This window comes from Dermacentor variabilis, chromosome 2 (assembly GCF_050947875.1).
Source record: "Dermacentor variabilis isolate Ectoservices chromosome 2, ASM5094787v1, whole genome shotgun sequence".
Lineage (NCBI taxonomy): Eukaryota > Metazoa > Arthropoda > Arachnida > Ixodida > Ixodidae > Dermacentor > Dermacentor variabilis.
Genome location: NC_134569.1, coordinates 75,470,446 through 75,489,257, shown reverse-complemented (window position 1 = coordinate 75,489,257; position 18,812 = coordinate 75,470,446). Strand labels below are relative to the sequence as shown.

General features: G+C 46.1%; 1 protein-coding gene across 5 annotated transcripts in view; it reads left to right on the top strand.

The window, feature by feature from the left end:
* Positions 1-9,665, top strand: part of LOC142572108 (ecdysone receptor-like) — a 180,521-nt gene extending 170,856 nt beyond the window's left edge. For all 5 annotated transcript variants that reach the window (XM_075680974.1, XM_075680975.1, XM_075680976.1 and 2 more), the window contains one exon: positions 1,936-9,665. In XM_075680974.1, coding sequence (XP_075537089.1) covers positions 1,936-2,177 — 242 coding nt within the window. In that variant the 3' untranslated portion in view covers positions 2,178-9,665. The remainder of the gene's footprint in view (positions 1-1,935) is intronic.
* Positions 9,666-18,812: the final 9,147 nt, after the last annotated feature.

Genomic DNA, 18,812 nt, shown 5'->3' with positions numbered 1-18,812 from the left:
ATTCATACAATGACAGCGGATCAATTATGAACCCAAAAAGACAAACATATAAAAATATAGGGCAGAACCCGCATGTGTCGTCACTGTAATAACACTGTACCTGGTCATTTCAAGGTGATGAATCTAGAAACCACTTTTCTTTCTCTGATAAGGCCAAAGATAGAAAGCTCACACATCTTTCTTTCATTTTGTTGATTTGATATGTTTCGATATGCTGATATGATATGCTATCTTGTCATTCTGCCTTGGGCCCTACTTGGAATGGTCGTGTTTTCGTAGACTGGGATGCTGCCGCAATCCTGACAGTGGATTTCTAGATGGCCTGACACCACTTTTTTGATGTTGTACTGGTAAGTCTCTGGTTTCTAGATTCATCACCTCGAAGTGACCAGGTATGATGCGATTACTGTGATGACACTTGTGGGTGCTGTACTATATCTTTATATGTTTGACTCCTTGGTTTTATTATAGAGCCGCTGTCATTGTATAAATAATATGTGCGATCAAATAAAACATTTAGTCGAAAGTTAGCGCTATGTATGTGTATTTCTTATTCTTCGTCCCTGTCGTATTGCACAGCTCTGTGTCTATTATGAACGGTATCTCCTTGTAGTTCTCTGATGCTGTGTGAACTAAATATAAAGAAAGAGTATGGGAAATGAAGTAAAGAAATCCAGGGAGGATAAGTGGAAATGGTTCCACTTGCCCCCTCCGTACAGATGAGAGAGTTATGAAGAAATTAGGAAAAAAAGTTGCAGTTTCGATTGAAAGGTGAAGCATCGATTGCGATAGCAAATTATTAGACAGCTATACAAAGTGAGGATAGTAGTTTTATCGGCTATATAAAGATGTAAACTAAATTAACAAGTATGGTGTGACACACGCACAGGCAAACATGAACACATCATACTCTACGACCACAAACACTCGCTGTAAAAACTCTGGCATGAGAAGTGGCAGCTGCAGCGAGCGAATTGACTCCCTTGCTGCCTCTTGCTTCCGCACAGACAAAGCGGCAAGAACACAGCACACACGAAGCTTGCGCCTAGTCTCTGTACCCATCGCAGATCGCTTACAAGATGGGGCCCAGCCATCCCATATGCAGCCGCCACTGGAGTAGAATAGCACTCAATGCCACCGAAGTAGAAAATACAATGCAGCGGTGCTTAAGCTGTGTGAAAAGAACTGTGGGCTAGGACAATACAAATTGTGGCAGGTAATGTACTCAATGTCTTGTGCTTGCATATCTTTTTCAGAAGAACACTGAATGTTATGGGTTCGCAGCACTGCATTAGATTCTAGGAGTTGGACGATGACTAAGTCCATTTCCATTCCAAACCAGTGCTGTCTGCCCCCTACTTCTCGCTCAAGTAGTGCCGTCAATACTGGGATTGTACAGCCACTGTGAATAAGAATCGAACAAAACCAAACGGACCCGCTCATAATGGTATGCTGAGCTAAGTTGGCTGAGGATACAGTAAAACCTTGTTATAACGCAGTTGAAGGGGGAGGCAAAATTAGTTCATTATATACATTATTACATGTACAGCAATATTGATCTCTGTGGGGACTTCAAGGGGAATTTTACTTGCTTCATTATATCCATTATTCTATTACAACAGTTTGACTATTTAATTACAAAAGCACAATCACTAATCTACATTCCATTATGTCTACATTACCAAAATCATCACATATGTTCATTGTTGTGTAATCACCACAATGCCTTGTAGAATACTCCACTTTGTTTTCCTTTATATTGTGCCTTTTTAGCCATTCCTTTGTATTTCTATGTTAATAAGGATATGTTGTAGGTACTGCCTCATCATGTTTGCTAGGGCCTAGTTAAGCTGCTATACCAGCTTTCTTCCCTGGCATCCATTTCCACACTGTACTGTTGAACAAAGATTGATTGATTGATTGATTTTGCTGCAGAGCGGCCAGCACTGGTGGACCCGTGCAAGGTGGAGCGCATTCAGGAGTACTACATAGAGACACTGCGCATGTACTCGGAGAACCACCGGCCCCCGGGCAAGAACTACTTTGCCCGGCTGCTGTCCATCTTGACGGAGCTGCGCACCTTGGGCAACATGAATGCCGAGATGTGCTTCTCGCTCAAGGTGCAGAACAAAAAGCTGCCACCGTTCCTGGCTGAGATTTGGGACATCCAAGAGTAGTAGTGGGGGAGTGTGTTGGGCTCTGCTGTGGACTGCCTGCAAGTGGCCCATCTTCTGGCACTGCCACAATGTATAGGCGTCGTACGTCTCATTGCCAATGCTATTGGGAAAAGGCTTTGGCCAACATCCTGCTTTCCACGCCGTCAGCCATGCTTGCTGCACCTTTTGTGTGTCAGGTGTGAGCCACCAGCCCCGACAGGCCACCTTTAGTCATGTTTTGAAAGAACTAGAGATGTGCGAATACTCTAATATCACCGAATCGAATTGAATAGTGAATGATTGAATAATTCGATTCCTACATGAAGTATCTACTATTACATATATTCGGTGTAGAGATGCCGCACAGTGCCACATGTCGCAAGCATGTCGTCAGCTGGGACGGGTCGTCCCGGCGACAATGTAGTGGACTTGGTCACTACAATGCCATAACACCACAGTTCACCGAACGGCACCGCATTTCGTTAAGTGCGAAAGCATGTGCGAAGACCGGGCTGATCAGCCACCAATAGGCACACAGATAGCGTTGGATACAGACCGTCATATACTAGAACTGAAGAGTAATCAGTGTTGTCATACTGATTTGGTGCTCACTTTATAAGAGTGGAATCGTGCTGTATATCTTGATTTATATTTACATTAATTACTGGTAGCTTGCTACATTCTTGTTATCCAATGCTAGAAGATTTCCAAGCATGTCCAGCACCATATTGTCTTGGCCAAAATTTGTAATGTTAAATGTTGTGAAAAATTTTCTGATATTTGATATTCGATTCAATACTATGCTTTCTTTTCTTGATACGATTAGAAATCTACTATTCGGTATTCGCACACCTCTTGAAAGAATGCATTGAGGGAAGAAACTTCTGTGGGGGGAAAGCCCATCTTCATTTTATCACTGACTGTGTGTGTGTGTGTGTGCACTTATTAGAATGCTACCTCACACTGTTATAAAAAAAAAAAAAAAGAAGTTTGATCGTTAGCATGTTTTCTGTTAATACAAAGTTCTTTCCTGCTGAAGCAGAGCGATCTCTTTGCTTTTCATGCAACAAAGCATTAACTGTAGTGCACTGATGATTAATATTTTACAAGTTCTCATGGAGAATAGTTGCTTTTTATTCTACTTTGCTCATTTTATTTTGTCACTAGTGACTATGTCATTATTATTTGAGGCCATGAATGATTACTTGCAGACAGTAATTTTAAGACAGTAATTGAGTTGTTATAAATGATGCCCGACAGTGACATAGTTGATAATTTCTTTCTTTTTGTGTTTTACACCCCGAGAGCTAAGTGTACTGAGGCTTCAGTGCAAATTGTGGAACAGGTAATGTTCAGACTGTACTATCCCCAACCACGGTTTTAACTGCTGAATGTGAACGGATTCACAAAAGCCATGCTCGCAAACCACTTATGTAAATGGCACAAGAGGGATAGCATGGCTGACAGTGTGGACAGCATATGCCTGGTCTGTGTGCTTGACTGACTACAGGGGGTATATTGGGGTGACTGCGGCTTCTGCCCAGACTTGGCATACTACAAAGGCATCATGAGCATTGCAGAGCCTGAGTGTAGTTGTAAGCTGGGAATGCGATCCTGTGGTCTGACCAGCAGCTCTTTCCTTTTATTATCTTTTTTTTAAAATCCTACAGGCTTCGCTGTTTAGTGTATGTTTTTGTTGCAGTGACTAACAGCTCCAGAAGGGCATTCTTGAGTGTTGCAGGGAGGAGCGCTGATGAAGGAAATGGCAAACAATAATGATTGAGGCTTGCAGCGAGCCCTCTCGCACCATTTCTGGCGGGTGTAGCCACATGTGATGAAAGCCATTGTTTGAAAGCTGCAGTGCATGTAATGGTCCATGGCGTGGCGAAAAAGGGGACTGTTTCAGAGGGCATGCATGATGTGCACTGCCACCCCCCTTTGTGCTTGCCTCTCTGGTTGCATGGTTGCGTTTGATAGCGTGTAGTACCACCACTACCTACTGTTGAACCCACAGTCAAGTGCCTTAACATAGTTTGAGAAAGGTTTGTCCTGCTCCTCTTGGGTTAGTGTGTAACTCTGTAACCTGTGAAGCCAGTGATTGTGCGAGAGGACTGCTGCCAGCGTCATGCCACGTGCCGGCAAAAAAGTGTGGTTTGCTGCTTTCCTTCCTCGCCCCTTTCTGCCTCTGGGCAGACGACAGTGGCAGCGCCACGATGGCCAGGGCAGCTGTGGTCGCTTGCAGTGGCAGGGATGCCTCCCTTTCTCTGCATTTGCATGCGAGAGGTGGCTGTGAGTGAGATAAACGCACAAACTTTGACAATTGTACAAATATCTTCCCCTTCCATATGGCAAGGGCATTGTTCTTTACTTTATTTTATTGCCTGGTTTGCTTTTTTTTTAAGGGTGTTTTTTGTCTCTCTGTGTTACGACGTTGGGTGCATGTACATAGCGACGTGTAACGCTAGGCACGATCGACAGAAATGGGGAATAATGGCATCGTATAGTGCTCGCTTGGTACCGGTGATGTGAAAGGGGGTGTGGAGCACCCCAGAACAGAAGGAAAAGATGCCAGCAGCGAGGGAAGGACTGAGCAGCCCACCACCAGACCGCCTCACCATTCTTTTTTCTTCTTTTTGAATTCAGAGCGGTTTACGATCTCAGTGTTTCACAAAACCACTTGGCAGGTAGCAGCAAAGCAAGAAAAATGGACAAAAAAAAAGGACTGCAAATGCATTAACCATGACTGCTTCAACTTGGGACGTTGCCGGCAACGAAACCAGTGGACCTACAGCAAAACATCGAGCGTCAACCTTGTGTGTACATCTGTGCTTGTCTGTGCTTGTAGTGTGTGGTTGTTGGACGTGCACAGACTGTTATGTGGAATACCCAGAGGGACTTGTGGCAGTGGGTTGTCCTGGCCCCGCGCCTTCACTTCTGAATCTCAGTGGACGTAAGAGAAGCCAATATATCAAGCAAGAGAAAACACCTGGGAGCATAGAAAAAAAAAGAAGAGATACTTGTGAAGAATCAGTGGCACGAGTGAGACACAACATATTTGCAGGCGGTGCTGCTTGATTTTTTTTTTAATTATTATTATTGTTTGAGTGCCTTTGTTGTTTCTTGCTGTCACGATCCGATGAGACTAACCAGGTGCAGTGTGAAGGCATGTTTATTTCGGACATGTGTAAGAGTGCTTGATTACTTGAATTTTCTTTTACTTTCCTTTCCCTTCCGTTGTTCATCTTTCCAACTAGGCGGGGAGCAAATTGCATTTCTCTCATTGTGTGTCACTGCCTTGGCACTTGTGTGTTCGGACAAGTGCCACTTCTACCGAGGCATGAGATGTGGGGCAACAGAACAGCTCGCTCTGTGCATTAGCTGCGCATGGGTGACCCTGGGGTCATGTGCACATTACGCACACTACGCACACTGCTTGCTGTCCAGCTGAGCAATGCATGGCCATTTCTGTCATGCGGTTGGGGAAGCAAGGGGAGCAGCAAATCCCAAATCATCCCATTGGATCACGTCAGCAAGCACACACCTTGGCTTGACACTTGCCTGCTATGCTTTAGCAGGGGCAAGCTGCTACATTTTTTCCTGTCTGCTACAGACCCGTGTACCTGACTGTCGTACGAGCGTCACGATCTCTGCACTGATCATTGGAGCCGTTCTGCACTTTCTTTGTTGCTTCCCCATGTTTCCCCATTACAAGGCTGTTGAGGCGTGTGCGTGGACGTGTCAGCATGGTGGCCGTGCAGTTCGGGGTTTGGGCGTCATGCATTGCCGTCTAGCAGTGTCCCGTTCTCTATGGGATATTTATTGCCATCAAGTGGTACAGTGCTGAATGCTTTTGTTGCGGGCACACAGGGGTAGATACCAGAGTTGTGTTTTTAGAGCTCCCCTGGATAATGTGTGGAAGCGCCTTTCTAGAAACAAAAGAAAAAAGGGAACTTGGTATCCATAAGTATATTGATGTACCATAGATGATATATGTTGCTAACCATGGATGCCTCATTTCATTAGTGAGCCAAGAATATTTCTGCCGCGGAGCGTTGCTGGTTTCCAAGCACTTATTTCCTTCCTCTCTGCAAGGTACCACTCTTTGCTTCTCCCTTGTTCCTTGAGCATGCAAACCTTAGCTTTACTCATTATTTTTCTGGCAACATAGCACTCTATTGTACGAATGAGTTGGACAGTGTGTTCAGGACAAAGAAAGATATGTAAATATGGCCTGCCATTTTATGTCCCCTCTAGCTCTCTGAATGTAGAACACAGAATGAGTGACTGGTGGATGCGGAAAATTTCATGTGTGGACAGGCTGCTTTCCGTGACCTCACTGTAAACAATGTTACCTTGCAGAACTCATCTTGTCAAAGGCTAGCAGTGCCAACTTAAGTTGTTTTGCTTATGGGGAGTCATTCTGTCAGCATGAAAGTATCTGCAGAGTGAAAGACAAAAAGGCCGACTTTGTGGATGCATGACCAGGCAATGTTGCTAGGTTAGACTGTGCAACACTCTGTGGGTGAAGGGGCAGTGAAATTCTGTGCCTTGACCAAATATAGACGGCCTTTATTTTTCTGCTGAGACCTATGGTGCTAAGGCTGAGATGGAAATGTTGCAACCGTGGAATACGAACGGGTATCCTCAAGCTCAAGTAAAAAAAAAGTAAAGAATAGAAGGTATTATTCCTCGGTTGCCTGCTTTTTCCAAAGCAGGTATCCTCTCGCTACCAGCCACGCTTGGGTTTCCGTCCAGTAATCATAGCTCTTCTCCCCTCTTGTCTGCCATACAAAGCTGCCAGCATCTTTGCCACTGCCACAATAATTAAAACATAGCCATTCCCATTTCTGATCCCATTTGTCCTGTGCATCTTCATGGCATTGCACCATTTGCTGACTCTCAGCCAAGTGAAAGCTTTGAAAGGTGGCAAGCCAGTTGGCAGTGACGAGTTAAGTATTTCCACCCTCGCAGCTCTCTGAATGTGGCAGTGACTCAAGCTACACTCTGCAGCATTTGGGCTGTTGGCAGCTGTTAAACGCAACATATTTTTCATGCACTTTCAATGAAACGAAATGCATCCAAAAATTGAATCTTTGCATGCAGCTCATGATATAGTGATAGAAGGATGCTGCAAAAAAGAAATGCAAAACATTACCCTATGGCAAATAGGTCAAATGCCAAAGGCAAGCTTCAGCAGCGGCAACTGTATCACATAGGTTACACATGAAAATTATGACGTGTGGCCAAAAGTTGAGTTATGACGGCCAGGAAACAAGCTACAATCACGGATGAATGGCAGTGCTCAACGTGTACTGGCACCAGCTGGTATTCATTACACAAGCATAAAAGCATATGCGAGCACTGAGCCTATAATTGGTTATTTCCTTATTCGTGTAAACAGCTAATTGAAAGCTGACCTGCTGCAAAGGCTTGGTGACTATGGAGCTCTGCTTCTGAGCTAGCAGCACCCACAATCTGATGCAAGCAGAATGGAAGAATTCTCGTGTACTTGACCTTGGCGCACATTTGAGAACTCCAGGTGGTCAAAATTAATTCGTAGGCTTCCACTCTGGCACCGTTTTATAGCCTAAATATTGCTTTGGGACATCAAACTATAGCAGTCAATCATTTGGAGGCCATGCTGCAAAGACTTGATTGTGGCATTTGACTTGCACTTGGCATCAAAGGCAGAGTTCTACACCTGATGCTTAGGCCAAGTGAATATCGGCAGAAACATTTGGAGCACAAACGAAGCGACAACTGGAAGTGCCTGGATGAAAAATAGAGTGTTTGTCTATTTCAAACAATTATGACAAACTATGAGATTTGCTAATATTTTTGCCGAGACATATTTTGAAGATTACAGAGGCCCAGTGTGTCAGAACTGCTCACAAGAGTTGCAGTTCAAGACAGAGCTTGCATGCATGCTTGCTTCCTTCTGCTTCCGGCTAGACAATCGAGCTCCCGCGCAGTAAAGGATGCTTGGGAACCAGCAGCGCCCCTGGCAGGGCACCCTGTATTCTCCTTTCCCCTCCCCCCCACCCCTTCGTCCCTGGTGTGAAAGTGGCTCGTGGCTTTTGTAGCTTTCGCCAGCTGGGGCAGCGGCCACACTGCCTCACATTCCCTGTGTCAGGGGGAGGTTGTCTTTTGGGACAAGCTGGGCTCTTGTGATGTGTTTCCCATGCGGAGGGAGGTCAGTCCTCCCTCCACGCACCTTCATCCTTGGGATGCTGTCGATGTGCTGTTAAGATTCCTATGTCCCTATAGTTGTCTTGTGTCCTTGAGTGTTGAGGAGCTGTCTTTTGGTTCATGTTGGCCTCTTGAGTGATGCTGTGATTTCCTTGTTTGTTGTTTGTTTTACCGTTTCCTCCCCGGATTGCATGTGTTTCTCCCGACTGTTCTCTCGTATGTAGTTTTCCCAGTTGTGTTTACTGGGACGTACTGCCTGTTCCTCATCCGTCAGCTTCTATGCGCCCTCTGGCACCTATCGAGTAGCGTGCGTCTGTTGACCCCTAATTTATTTCGCGCGGCTTACTTTTTTTCTCGCTCTCTCTCTCTCTTGCCTCGAGACTGCCTTCCACCACCTCCCCTGCATACGCGAGTGTGTGATTTCACGCCCAACCCCCGACCCCTTTCTCAGCAAAAGCCTCCCCGAAGAATTGCCGTCTGGGACATAGAAGGAGCTTTCAGCAGTTGAAGGCATGCAGTGAGAATGCTGTCTATGGGAAATTAATCCAGCTGTCGGCTGGATGCAACTGATCACCGTGTCTATTCTTGGAGAAATTATTTTGTGAGGCCGCCAACCTTGGTAGCACGAGGGGTCAAAAAACGCAGAAGCAACTGTCAGTTATTTTTCATAGACATGCTGGAGTGAACACACAGACGCTATAATCGGGGCGTAACTAACAATGCTTGTATATAGTCAACACTGTTTATACTTATGGAGGAGAGAGAGGGCTGAATAAGTTATGTTTGTTATGGACTTTGTGCAAATTTTTTTGTTTCTGGAGCTCCTTTCTTGCTGCGGAGCCAATGCGCACAAGGGGACACAAGTGGGTTGTTGTGCGCTCAGGTCTGCTACTGTTTTTTGTTGTACAGATTGTATCTTTTTTGCAATGTTCTATATTTTTAAAAATTAAAAATCCTTGGCTCGATTTATCATTACCAAAACTTTGTGTGAGTGTGTGTGTATGTGTGCGTGTGTCATTTCTTACTGCAAGCACATAGCACAGCATTCGGCTGGGCAGCTTAGATGCGAATGGCTTGCTTGAAGGACACCAGACACGACAGTAGATTTTGAAGCGTTGAAACGCTGCTGTACAAACCAACTAGTTCCCAGAAGAGGTTTAATCTTTCATAATGCAAGAATGGCTGCCTTTTTTTTTTTTTTTGTGCATAGCTTTACTTATGTTTCATTTTCATGGATGATGGAGAGATGTAATGCACTTCAAGTTCAGTTGCACTTAGTGACAATATAATAGACATGTGAATAAATTTTGTTTCTTAGTGCTTTGTCTCAAGTGGAAATCAAACTGAGCTTGAAAACACCTGAAAGATAGGAACAAATGTAAAAAATTTTGCAAATTTAAAGCCAGTTTGTAATGTAAATGTTGGCAACATTGTCTCACCACCGTCTCTACAAACAGTATATTGGAGACATTTAGCCTGTTCACTATTCTGGGAAACGGGGGCGATTTGGGCGCATTGCCGGATTTGTAGGTGCGTAAATGTGAGCAGCCGGAGCGGTGCAACCGCCTGGTGGCATAGAGTTCAAACAGACAAACACAGAGCTAAAATTGCAGTAACCCACTATATCCTGCTTCACTGCTGGTACAAATTTGCTGCAGTGGTGTAATTGTGAACACGATAACGCCTCTGTCGCAAATTTACACAGCTAAGCAGAATATAGTAATAGGCTTCGCACCACCAGCTGGCGGCGCCAATCTGTCCACTCACGTTTACGCCCCCGCTCAACTGGCAAACCGCCCGCACTTGCTGGAATACCGGACGCACTAAAATTCTCTATTATTCAACGATTAAAGGATCCTAACATGAGGTGATACTAAAGAATTCTGCAAGTAAAGCAATCTTTGCTAACGTGCTTGAACATCAATATAGAAAAAGAAAGAACAAGAAGAAGAGACTGCAATGAAATGGCAGTTTTTGTTATTAGATGCAATAAAGTCAGTCGATCAAATATCCAATACATTAGAACATGCTGTGTTAATACACAGATACCATATCACTTTCATTAAAGAAGACTAAGGTTTTTAGAGCAGATCTCTATAATGATGAGTTACTCCAGGGTCCAAGCATTCATTAGTGACCTCAATGCAGATCTTAGCTGATCAAAATTGGGACAGCTTAATCTACATTCTTACATAAATGGCCACATAACAGGCACACATACAGCTTAGTAAAGTGCAAAAAATTCTTGGGGACACATTTTATTCTGCTTTTGTTTGGACTGTCCTCTGCAGTGTAGCACGTGGTTCAATTCAGTTTAGTGTCGTTCAAGGTCCGTCAAACTGTGCATGTTTTGCCACGGTCTACTATGAGTATGAAGTGAACATGAAAAGGATGAAGTGGAGTTAGCGCTCATGTAAGCAAAGTAGTCGTAGAACTTTCGCACTTTGTGAGGCTTAGCCTTTTCTTGGTTATATGCCTTTATTGCTTTCCCTTGATTAGAAAACAGCAGAAGAGTTAGCCAGCAGTAAATAAAACCAAGAGATCAAAGTAGTCATCAAAGAAATATTGTCTTTTTGGTTATACTTTCCTGGTCTTTGAGGAATGCAAAGAAAACAAGGAAAAAGAAGATAACAGGCAGGGACAGCAATAAGTTTGGGATAAAGTGACCATGAGAGGGGATCTGAAGGGTCGGGGATTACAGGAAAGGTACTTTCTAAGTGCTTGAGATTCATAATAATGCGACTGGCAATTTGAACCTTTAGTGGTTCATCCAGCGTCTGGCTTTCTTCAGAGTCAATCTTCGAGAACTGTTTTCTTTTTTGTTTTGACAGTTTGGTTGTGCAAACCACCGTCTGTTTTCTCTTGACTATCACTCACTTATACTTTGGAAAGGCATTCATAAGTTGACTGCAGTTCTGTCTGAAAACGCAGCAGTTGCCCATCCCGCAGAGGCAGATCGTCACTTCGCTGGTTCACAAATAAACTGGATGGAACCGCCATATATATTTCACTTCAAACTATAAACATAAGCACCATGAGAAAAAATTCCCTAGGTGTTTCAGGCTTTCAGATTTCAGAAACAGTGAAGATGCTGCATAATTATGCGCAGCATCCTTTTGCAATGAGTGCGCACCACCCATTTTCTGCACTTTCTGTACCACTTAACCATAAACCATGCTTGTAAGAGAAACCAGTGCCTCTTTGGAGAAACTGTAGAGGCTCTTAATATTTGAGAATTTATGTTTTGTGAACAATTTTACAGTGTCTACAATACAGTTGCCAGGAGCACACGTGTGACGATCGCAGTGTGAAGGTAAATGAACCTTTGGGGTAGTTTTTCTTGGTTGAGTTTTATTCCAGTGTGCTTGCACATCTGGTTATGTAGACATGACTCCTTGTCTGAAATGAGCAAGACAAGACCCATAATGCTGCATATAGTTCTGTACATACACCATTTTTCCTCATCGTTATAAACACTGTAAAAGAAAGAAGCTGTAGAATAGGTGAATGCACATCACTTCAGGTTCACAATTTCAATTCTCTGTGGAGGTGTTGGGCAAGCTAGGTTTCCTTTTTTTTTGGCTTATGGAGAGGCCGAAGCTGAAGAGTTGACCCGGTTGACATGGTCCAATGACGCGTAAACAATGCTAGCTTAATGGACATATGGATGCATCAAAGTCCAACTACAATTTTTAAAGCTGCTTTTAATGAAATGGCGAAAGCTATGAGGCAAGACTGAGAATTCTACTCACTGCAGCGGCGACCATTGCATTCATTAGCTTTAATCCTCCCGCAGCAATATACTGCACTTAAGGCTATCGAACTCATTCAATGTTTTGTTTGGGTAGCATAATGAAACAAGCTATTCAATAAAGTTTTTTTTTTTACTGTGTCAGTGTGGGCATCTGGCACTGCCATCTGTTCACATCATGTCTGGTTGTGTAAGCACACAGGCATGATGCAACTGTGGCAATTAAACATGATGCCTGACCATGTGTTTGAGATACCAGTGACAATTTCTAAAGTGCAAGTGCAGAGCAGAACACTCATTGGCATTTACATGCTGTGCGATTGTGTGTAAGCATGAATTGTGCAGCTAGACGTCGCATGGTAAATCTAATGTCATTTACAACAAATGACATTCGCTGATAATGCCATTTGTTTGCTGACACTCTGTAAAACGTGATAACATTCGTCGAAAATGACATTTACAAACGAATGAGTTCCCCAGACTCATTCGCATTCGTTTTGAAACCGAATGTGTATCCTCAATACCACGAGCGTACCGGTCAGTTTTGCAAACAGTACACGCTTCTTTTTTTGTTTAACAAAAAATAACTATTATTCTATCAATTTCATTACCAAATTATTACTTTAACGACATTGAGGTGCATTACAGTGTGTAATTACAGAAAGCTACTCAATCCAGTGACTATAGACAGGCGACTTTAGCTTTCGTTGTGGCAGTCATGTTGGTTCGCACCGGTGCATCGGCCGCGGCCACTTTGATTGACTTGACGGAAATGCATGCACGTGTTTTGCTGTGACACGCGCCAAGAATGTGGATATTAAGAGCCCGCATGCACATCAGAACGACGATGACATGCAACTGCCATTCTCGTTCCTCTTTAGCAGATGTAGTGGATGCGCCATCATGCTTTTCGCAATTTTGCTTGCCTTATCTTCTGCTTGGCTTGGCTTTTTTTTTTATAGACTTCATTGGTAATGTCGACAAGTCAGTGATTGAACACTACGGTGTGAAAGGGACGATCATATATTCCAGTGGAATTTAACATATTGGAAAAAATTGGGTTTGAGACTATTGTTGCATGTCTTTCTTTTTTACTATCATAGTTTTCAAATGACAGTTTTCGCCATGTGACAGCGTGCCGTGATAATGACATTAATCGCAACAAATGTCATTTGTTGGAAATGACATTAGATTTGCTGTGTGACATGGGTATTACTAGGAACACACACTGTCTCATTAGCTCTGTGCAGAACGGCAGAATGCGGAAGTCATGCGAGCCAGTCAGGAATGAGAATTAGCACCATGGCTCTGATGCACACAACTGCTTCAGATCTAACTGAAACAATTTTTACGGGCAAGCGTAACTGTCCAGCTCTTCAAATCAGCGGTGTCTGTCTGAAGCCGCGAAGCAAGCGAACGAGGAAGGCGCTAGAGGTGAAGAAAATCGCGCTCCGGGGAAAGTACGAAGGGTAGCGAGTGCGCTAAAACCTCTTTAAACTTCGTAAAGTAGCGACACTTTCCTCCTCCGCCTTCACGCCTCCTCGTTTCTCCTGTCTTTCACGCGCACTCCTCGACCGTGACGCCGCCTACACCGCTCGAGCGTAGCAACGGCGCCGACATGCGCTCCTCGCCACCCCGTAGACGCTTCTCGAGCGATAATGCCGCTGAAGCACGGCGCGAGGGCTCACGTGATGCTATTAGGCCAATAGCGACGCGGCGTCGGCCTCAACCAGAGCGCGTGAGGAGGAGGCGGCATTCTTCAAAGCGTGCCGCTACATTTCGAAGTTTAAGGGGCTTAAGTTTAAGGGAAAGATAGGCTAGGCGACTAAAACCCCTTGATAATCTGAAAGCCCCTTAAACTTTGTAAAGTAAAACGCAATGTGGACTAGCTAGCGCTCATCACCTGCAATACCACGGGTATACTTGCCACAAATTTTTTCGGGGCCTGCATTCATTTTATGACTGGCGCACGCATCGACGTTCGCTGAAAATAGCTCCTATACAAGTCGCTATTCCGATTTTCAGTAAAACAGGCAACGTATCCTAACAATAACGAAAAGTGCGATCGAGAGAGGCTGTATCATCGCTCATAATTCCTCGCAGCGGAAAACAACCTACAGTGCTGCATTTCCGACTGAACAACAGCAGTTGGCGACGTGCGAGGTGGGAGTCCCACCAGAATATTAGGCATACTGAGGACAACCCCATCTTTATGCAAAGTTCAAATTGCCGCAGCAAAAACGCTGGTGAGCAGGCCGGGAGAATTAAGAAAATGCAGCTTTAGGGGAGGCTTTGACACGAGCCATTAAGGAAAAAAGGTTTATTTTCCAATACTAGAACTGATTAAAAAAAAAAAACACTGAACAATACCCTGACAGATTTACTTCAAATGCACACTGAAGAACGAAAAGGGAGTCCTCACAAACACTGTATAGACACACTACAATACACTGACTCACGGTGGAAGAATCACTGACTACAAACAATACAAACAAATCCTCGAACCAAACAACCTGTCTGCAGCTGGTCTGCATTACGAAAGCGTTTTGAGCTTTCTTTGCTGTTCCTTTTTTGACAGTTCAGTGTTTAAGAGGTCTGTCTTCATTTGGACATAATTTTTAAGCAATGTGTTCGCTGCTGCCCACAGTATATGTTGATAGACATCAGGATGATGACCTTGAGAACAGATATCGAATCCTTCATCGTCTATTACTTCTTGTGTCAAACTAATCAGCAATTCCCTTTGATGTCTGGAAGCATGAAACTGCACAACATTTTCTTGTGTAGTCAATTTCTCAAGAATTCTAGATGGCGCTGGCTAGACCGCTTCCTGCGGGTAGGGGCGGGGGGGGGGGGGTCGCGCGGCGGCGGCTGAGTTACAGTGTACTAGAATCTATCTATCTAGTACACTGTAGCTGAGTTCAAGAAGTGGCTGTACTTTCAAGTTATCAAGGGAGGCGAAGCGTCGCGGAGGAAATAAAAGTAGCGCCATCTTTTGAAGACTGCTGCCGTACTCCTCCCCTGCGCTTTCCCTCGACCCTGCCATTGGCCGAGCGCCTTCACGTGCTCTGGCGCGCTTTTTTTTCTTGCTTGTTATTCCGCCAACACCGCGGTGCCAAACATGCGGCGTACGCAGGCACCACGTTCCGCGCCTCCTTCGCGCTTTTTAGCGTAGTTCCGTGTTCACGATGCCGTGTTGCTGTGCCTTCGGCTGCAGCACACGCGAAACTTACGGCAAGCGACTCTTCCGGATTCCATCTGAAAGCTAGACGCGGCGCGGAACAAGGTCCGGCTTCAAAGAATCAACCGGGCTGATTTCAACCCAACGTAGTGGTCCTGGCTTCGTGAGGTAAGCGAGTGATTCTTCGCTAATCACTAGTCTCATAATCTGCCACTAGCTGTATGCGGCTTCGTTAACTTTTTTCGCTCTCCTAAGTGTCGCATGTTCGCGCTGAGTTTATTTCCAACTTTTGTGCCCGACTTCAGTCAAGTTGTCTTCAAACGCACGTGCTTTTTGTCGACTCATTCATACATTCCGTGGCGTGTCTTTGCCCTGAATGCATGTTATCGCCGTGCGTTACGGAACGGTGACGGTACTTAGGCAAAAGGGGTGCTTACCTGCGGAAAGACGAACTTGTGGAGGCGACTTCACTCCTCAAAAAAAAAAAAAAAAAAAAATCGGAACTCGATGGTTGGAGAAGATCAAAGTTACTGTTGCTACCGTCCGCAAGTTTGTGCTCGCTTTGTCAGTTTGCCAGGGTAAAGTTTGAGGTTAACTCATCGTTTTTTACTCTGCGTTCATTTTCATAAGAAAGTAGATAGAATAAGCAGCGCGGCATTTCTCGCGCCCGCGCGCAGTACATGCAAGCGGTGATATTATCCGCAGTAGAAGCCTTGCATACACCTGTGAGATGACTGCTGCCGCGCTTCTAAAGTCCACAAACAGAATATGTGTGGAGTTGTGTAAAGTACCCTGCAAGCGAGCGAAGCCACTTGTGCCTCATTATCGACGGACCGCTTCGGCCGATTCATCGGTAGAAAACTACACATACTGCTGATCGATCATTTGCTCTCGCAGGCTAGTCATAACGTTAGAGGCACGTCGTGTACGTTGACCGCTGGCCGACGAGGGACTGAAGCTGCTGAAGCGCGGAGGCGACGGTGTCAAATCAACCAACGCTGAGGTCGCACGCGGCGTGGCTCAGTGTCTCAACGCTAATAGTAGAGCCAGCCAACCGCAATGACGTTCAGGCGTCCTTTTGATATTTCGGCAGCTAGCCATAATATACCGTAAAAAAAAACTCCCATCAAAATACGACCTCAAAAGTGCAAGCGACACGTAGCGACAGCGTTTCATTCGGAGAGCGTCTGCTAGTTCAGCACCGCGTAGGGGGAGCCACGGTCGACAGAAGGGAGAGTGAACGCCGGCGCAGGGCGAGGCCAGAGATGGCGCTACTTTTATTTAAGGGGTTATAGCCGGATTGACCGCTTGACCATCCCTTTGGCAGTTGCTACAGATATTGTTTGCGATACAGACGTACTGGGAGAGAACAAAAACGGAAGGCACATTGTCGAGACTAAAGTGTAAAACGGCGGAAGCCTGACACGATTTATTGCGTCGGAAACACCACGGAGGCACACAACTCGTACACTGTTATGTGAATGTTTGTTTATTAAATGCCTGCAACGTCGTTTACGCCTATGTCTATCGTTCCGATGTGTTCTGAGTCCATCGTTTCAAAGCTGTCATCTGGGAGGATGTCGGCTTGCAACTCATGGCCGGTGAACTCCTTGTGTTCTAGTGGGTCCACATCCAGGATGGCTGCTTTGCAGCGCCGAACCGTTGCAGCGCAGTTTGTGGATCAGGAGGAGACGCGTCTTTCATGGCGGTGTCGGGGTGTAGTTGGCCATCCTCATCATCCACTTCGCTCGATTGACTTGTACTTGCTCGGCTGGCCGCGGCATGATGGCGGTCACGGCGCTTCCGAGCTTCACTTGCCTTGGTACCCGGAGATGCAGCGAGTCGCTTCAAACGTATTGCCTCTCTTGCGTTAGCCCGTCGCGTCCCTGGACTCTGTGGTGTCGGACGCGCCTCGCTGCCCTGATGCATGCAACGTATACGGTCAACCTCTCGTGAGCAGCACTTGCGTTCAGCGGCTGCCACCCGTCGCGTGTTGGGAGACACTGGTTTGGCGAGACGGAGGCATCCTTCCCACACGATAGCGCAAAGTAAACTGCCGACGCCGCCACACCACACCCAAGCAGACGGTCGCCACGCGCGCCTCGCGACAGTGACGTCAGGCCACACAGCGCCCAATCGGGAAGCCACCTCAAGCGCCCGACGACAGTGACGTCGGGGCGCACCGTCGAACACACGGCCGCCACGCGTGCTGATGTGATGAGTCATCCCGCGTGGCGCCGAACCACCCGGCACTCGCACTTGACTACAGTGACGTCACGTACGCGAGCCAATCAGGAGGCGCACACGTGCGTCTAGCGACAGTGACGCCACGACACAGAGGCCAATCAGGAGGCCGGAAAGCTGTGACAGTTTCTGCTAACGGCAGATGACTTTGACAATGAGCCATTAAAGGCTTCCGCCTTAAAAAGTTATTGTCGCTAAATATTATGGGGTTTTACGTGCCAAAACCACTTTCTGATTATGAGGCACGCCGTAGTGGAGGATTCCGGAAATTTCAACCACCTGAGGTTCTTTAACGTGCACCTAAATCTAAGTACACGGGTGTTTTCGCGTTTCGCCCCCATCGAAATGCGGCCGCCGTGGCCGGGATTCGATCCCGCGACCTCGTGCTCAGCAGCCTAACACCATAGGTTATTGTCGCTCAGTGGATTATTGAGCAGGTGGCCTCAGTTCAGGCCGCCTGTGTCAGCGTGCTTGATGGCGAATGAGATCCTGATTTGTAGTGGCTGTAGTCAGCCGCCCGGGGTTTGGTGGTAGGGATAAAGAGGTGGGACAAGGAAGTTTGAGAGGGGGCGGGTGCCATATCCACAAGATATGATTGGTGTTCGGCCGGTCGCCGCAGTGTATGCAGTGAGGGGGATCTGTGAGACCTCGGGGAAGGTGAAGGCGGTCTGGGGTTGCAAGGGCGCCTGTTTGTGCTTTGCGGTTTACGGTGCCTTGATGTGTGGGTGTAGGGCAGGGAATGCTTGTATGGCTCGAGGGAAGGTGAGGTTGTGGTGCGAGTCTGGGTAGAACCAGGGATGACGGGAGCCCGGAAAAATGTTTCTCGTGCTCCTTAGGTTACACACTAAAAAAAAAAAAAGTTTACACCTTTTGGGGCTTATCTTGTCCCCAAACAATAATAATCTGCCTTGCTTGCGTTTCCTCTCTTGAAAAACTCGGCGCTCGCTAATTTCCTGTCGAGAATGCTGTGCCAAGCTGATAACGCGCAAGCCATTCGTGACTGGGAAGTACCGGGTTCGCAGCGTTAAAGAAAGGAAACGCGGGCAAGACAGATGACTATTATTGTTGTGGGACAAGATACGCCCCCAAAAGGTTGTTAGGAATGGCCTGCCGAGGTGGCAACATGCAAGTTTTCGCAGCCAGCTGCAGCGGCGAGCGTGGCGAGCTTCCCCGAAGATACCATGGAAGCCTTCAACACCCGCCGCGGTGGCTCGTTTCGTAGGAACCAGCGAGGACAGCGCTAACCAGCCATGCACTTGCTTCAGAGAACTGCGGACTACGGCGGCGTCAA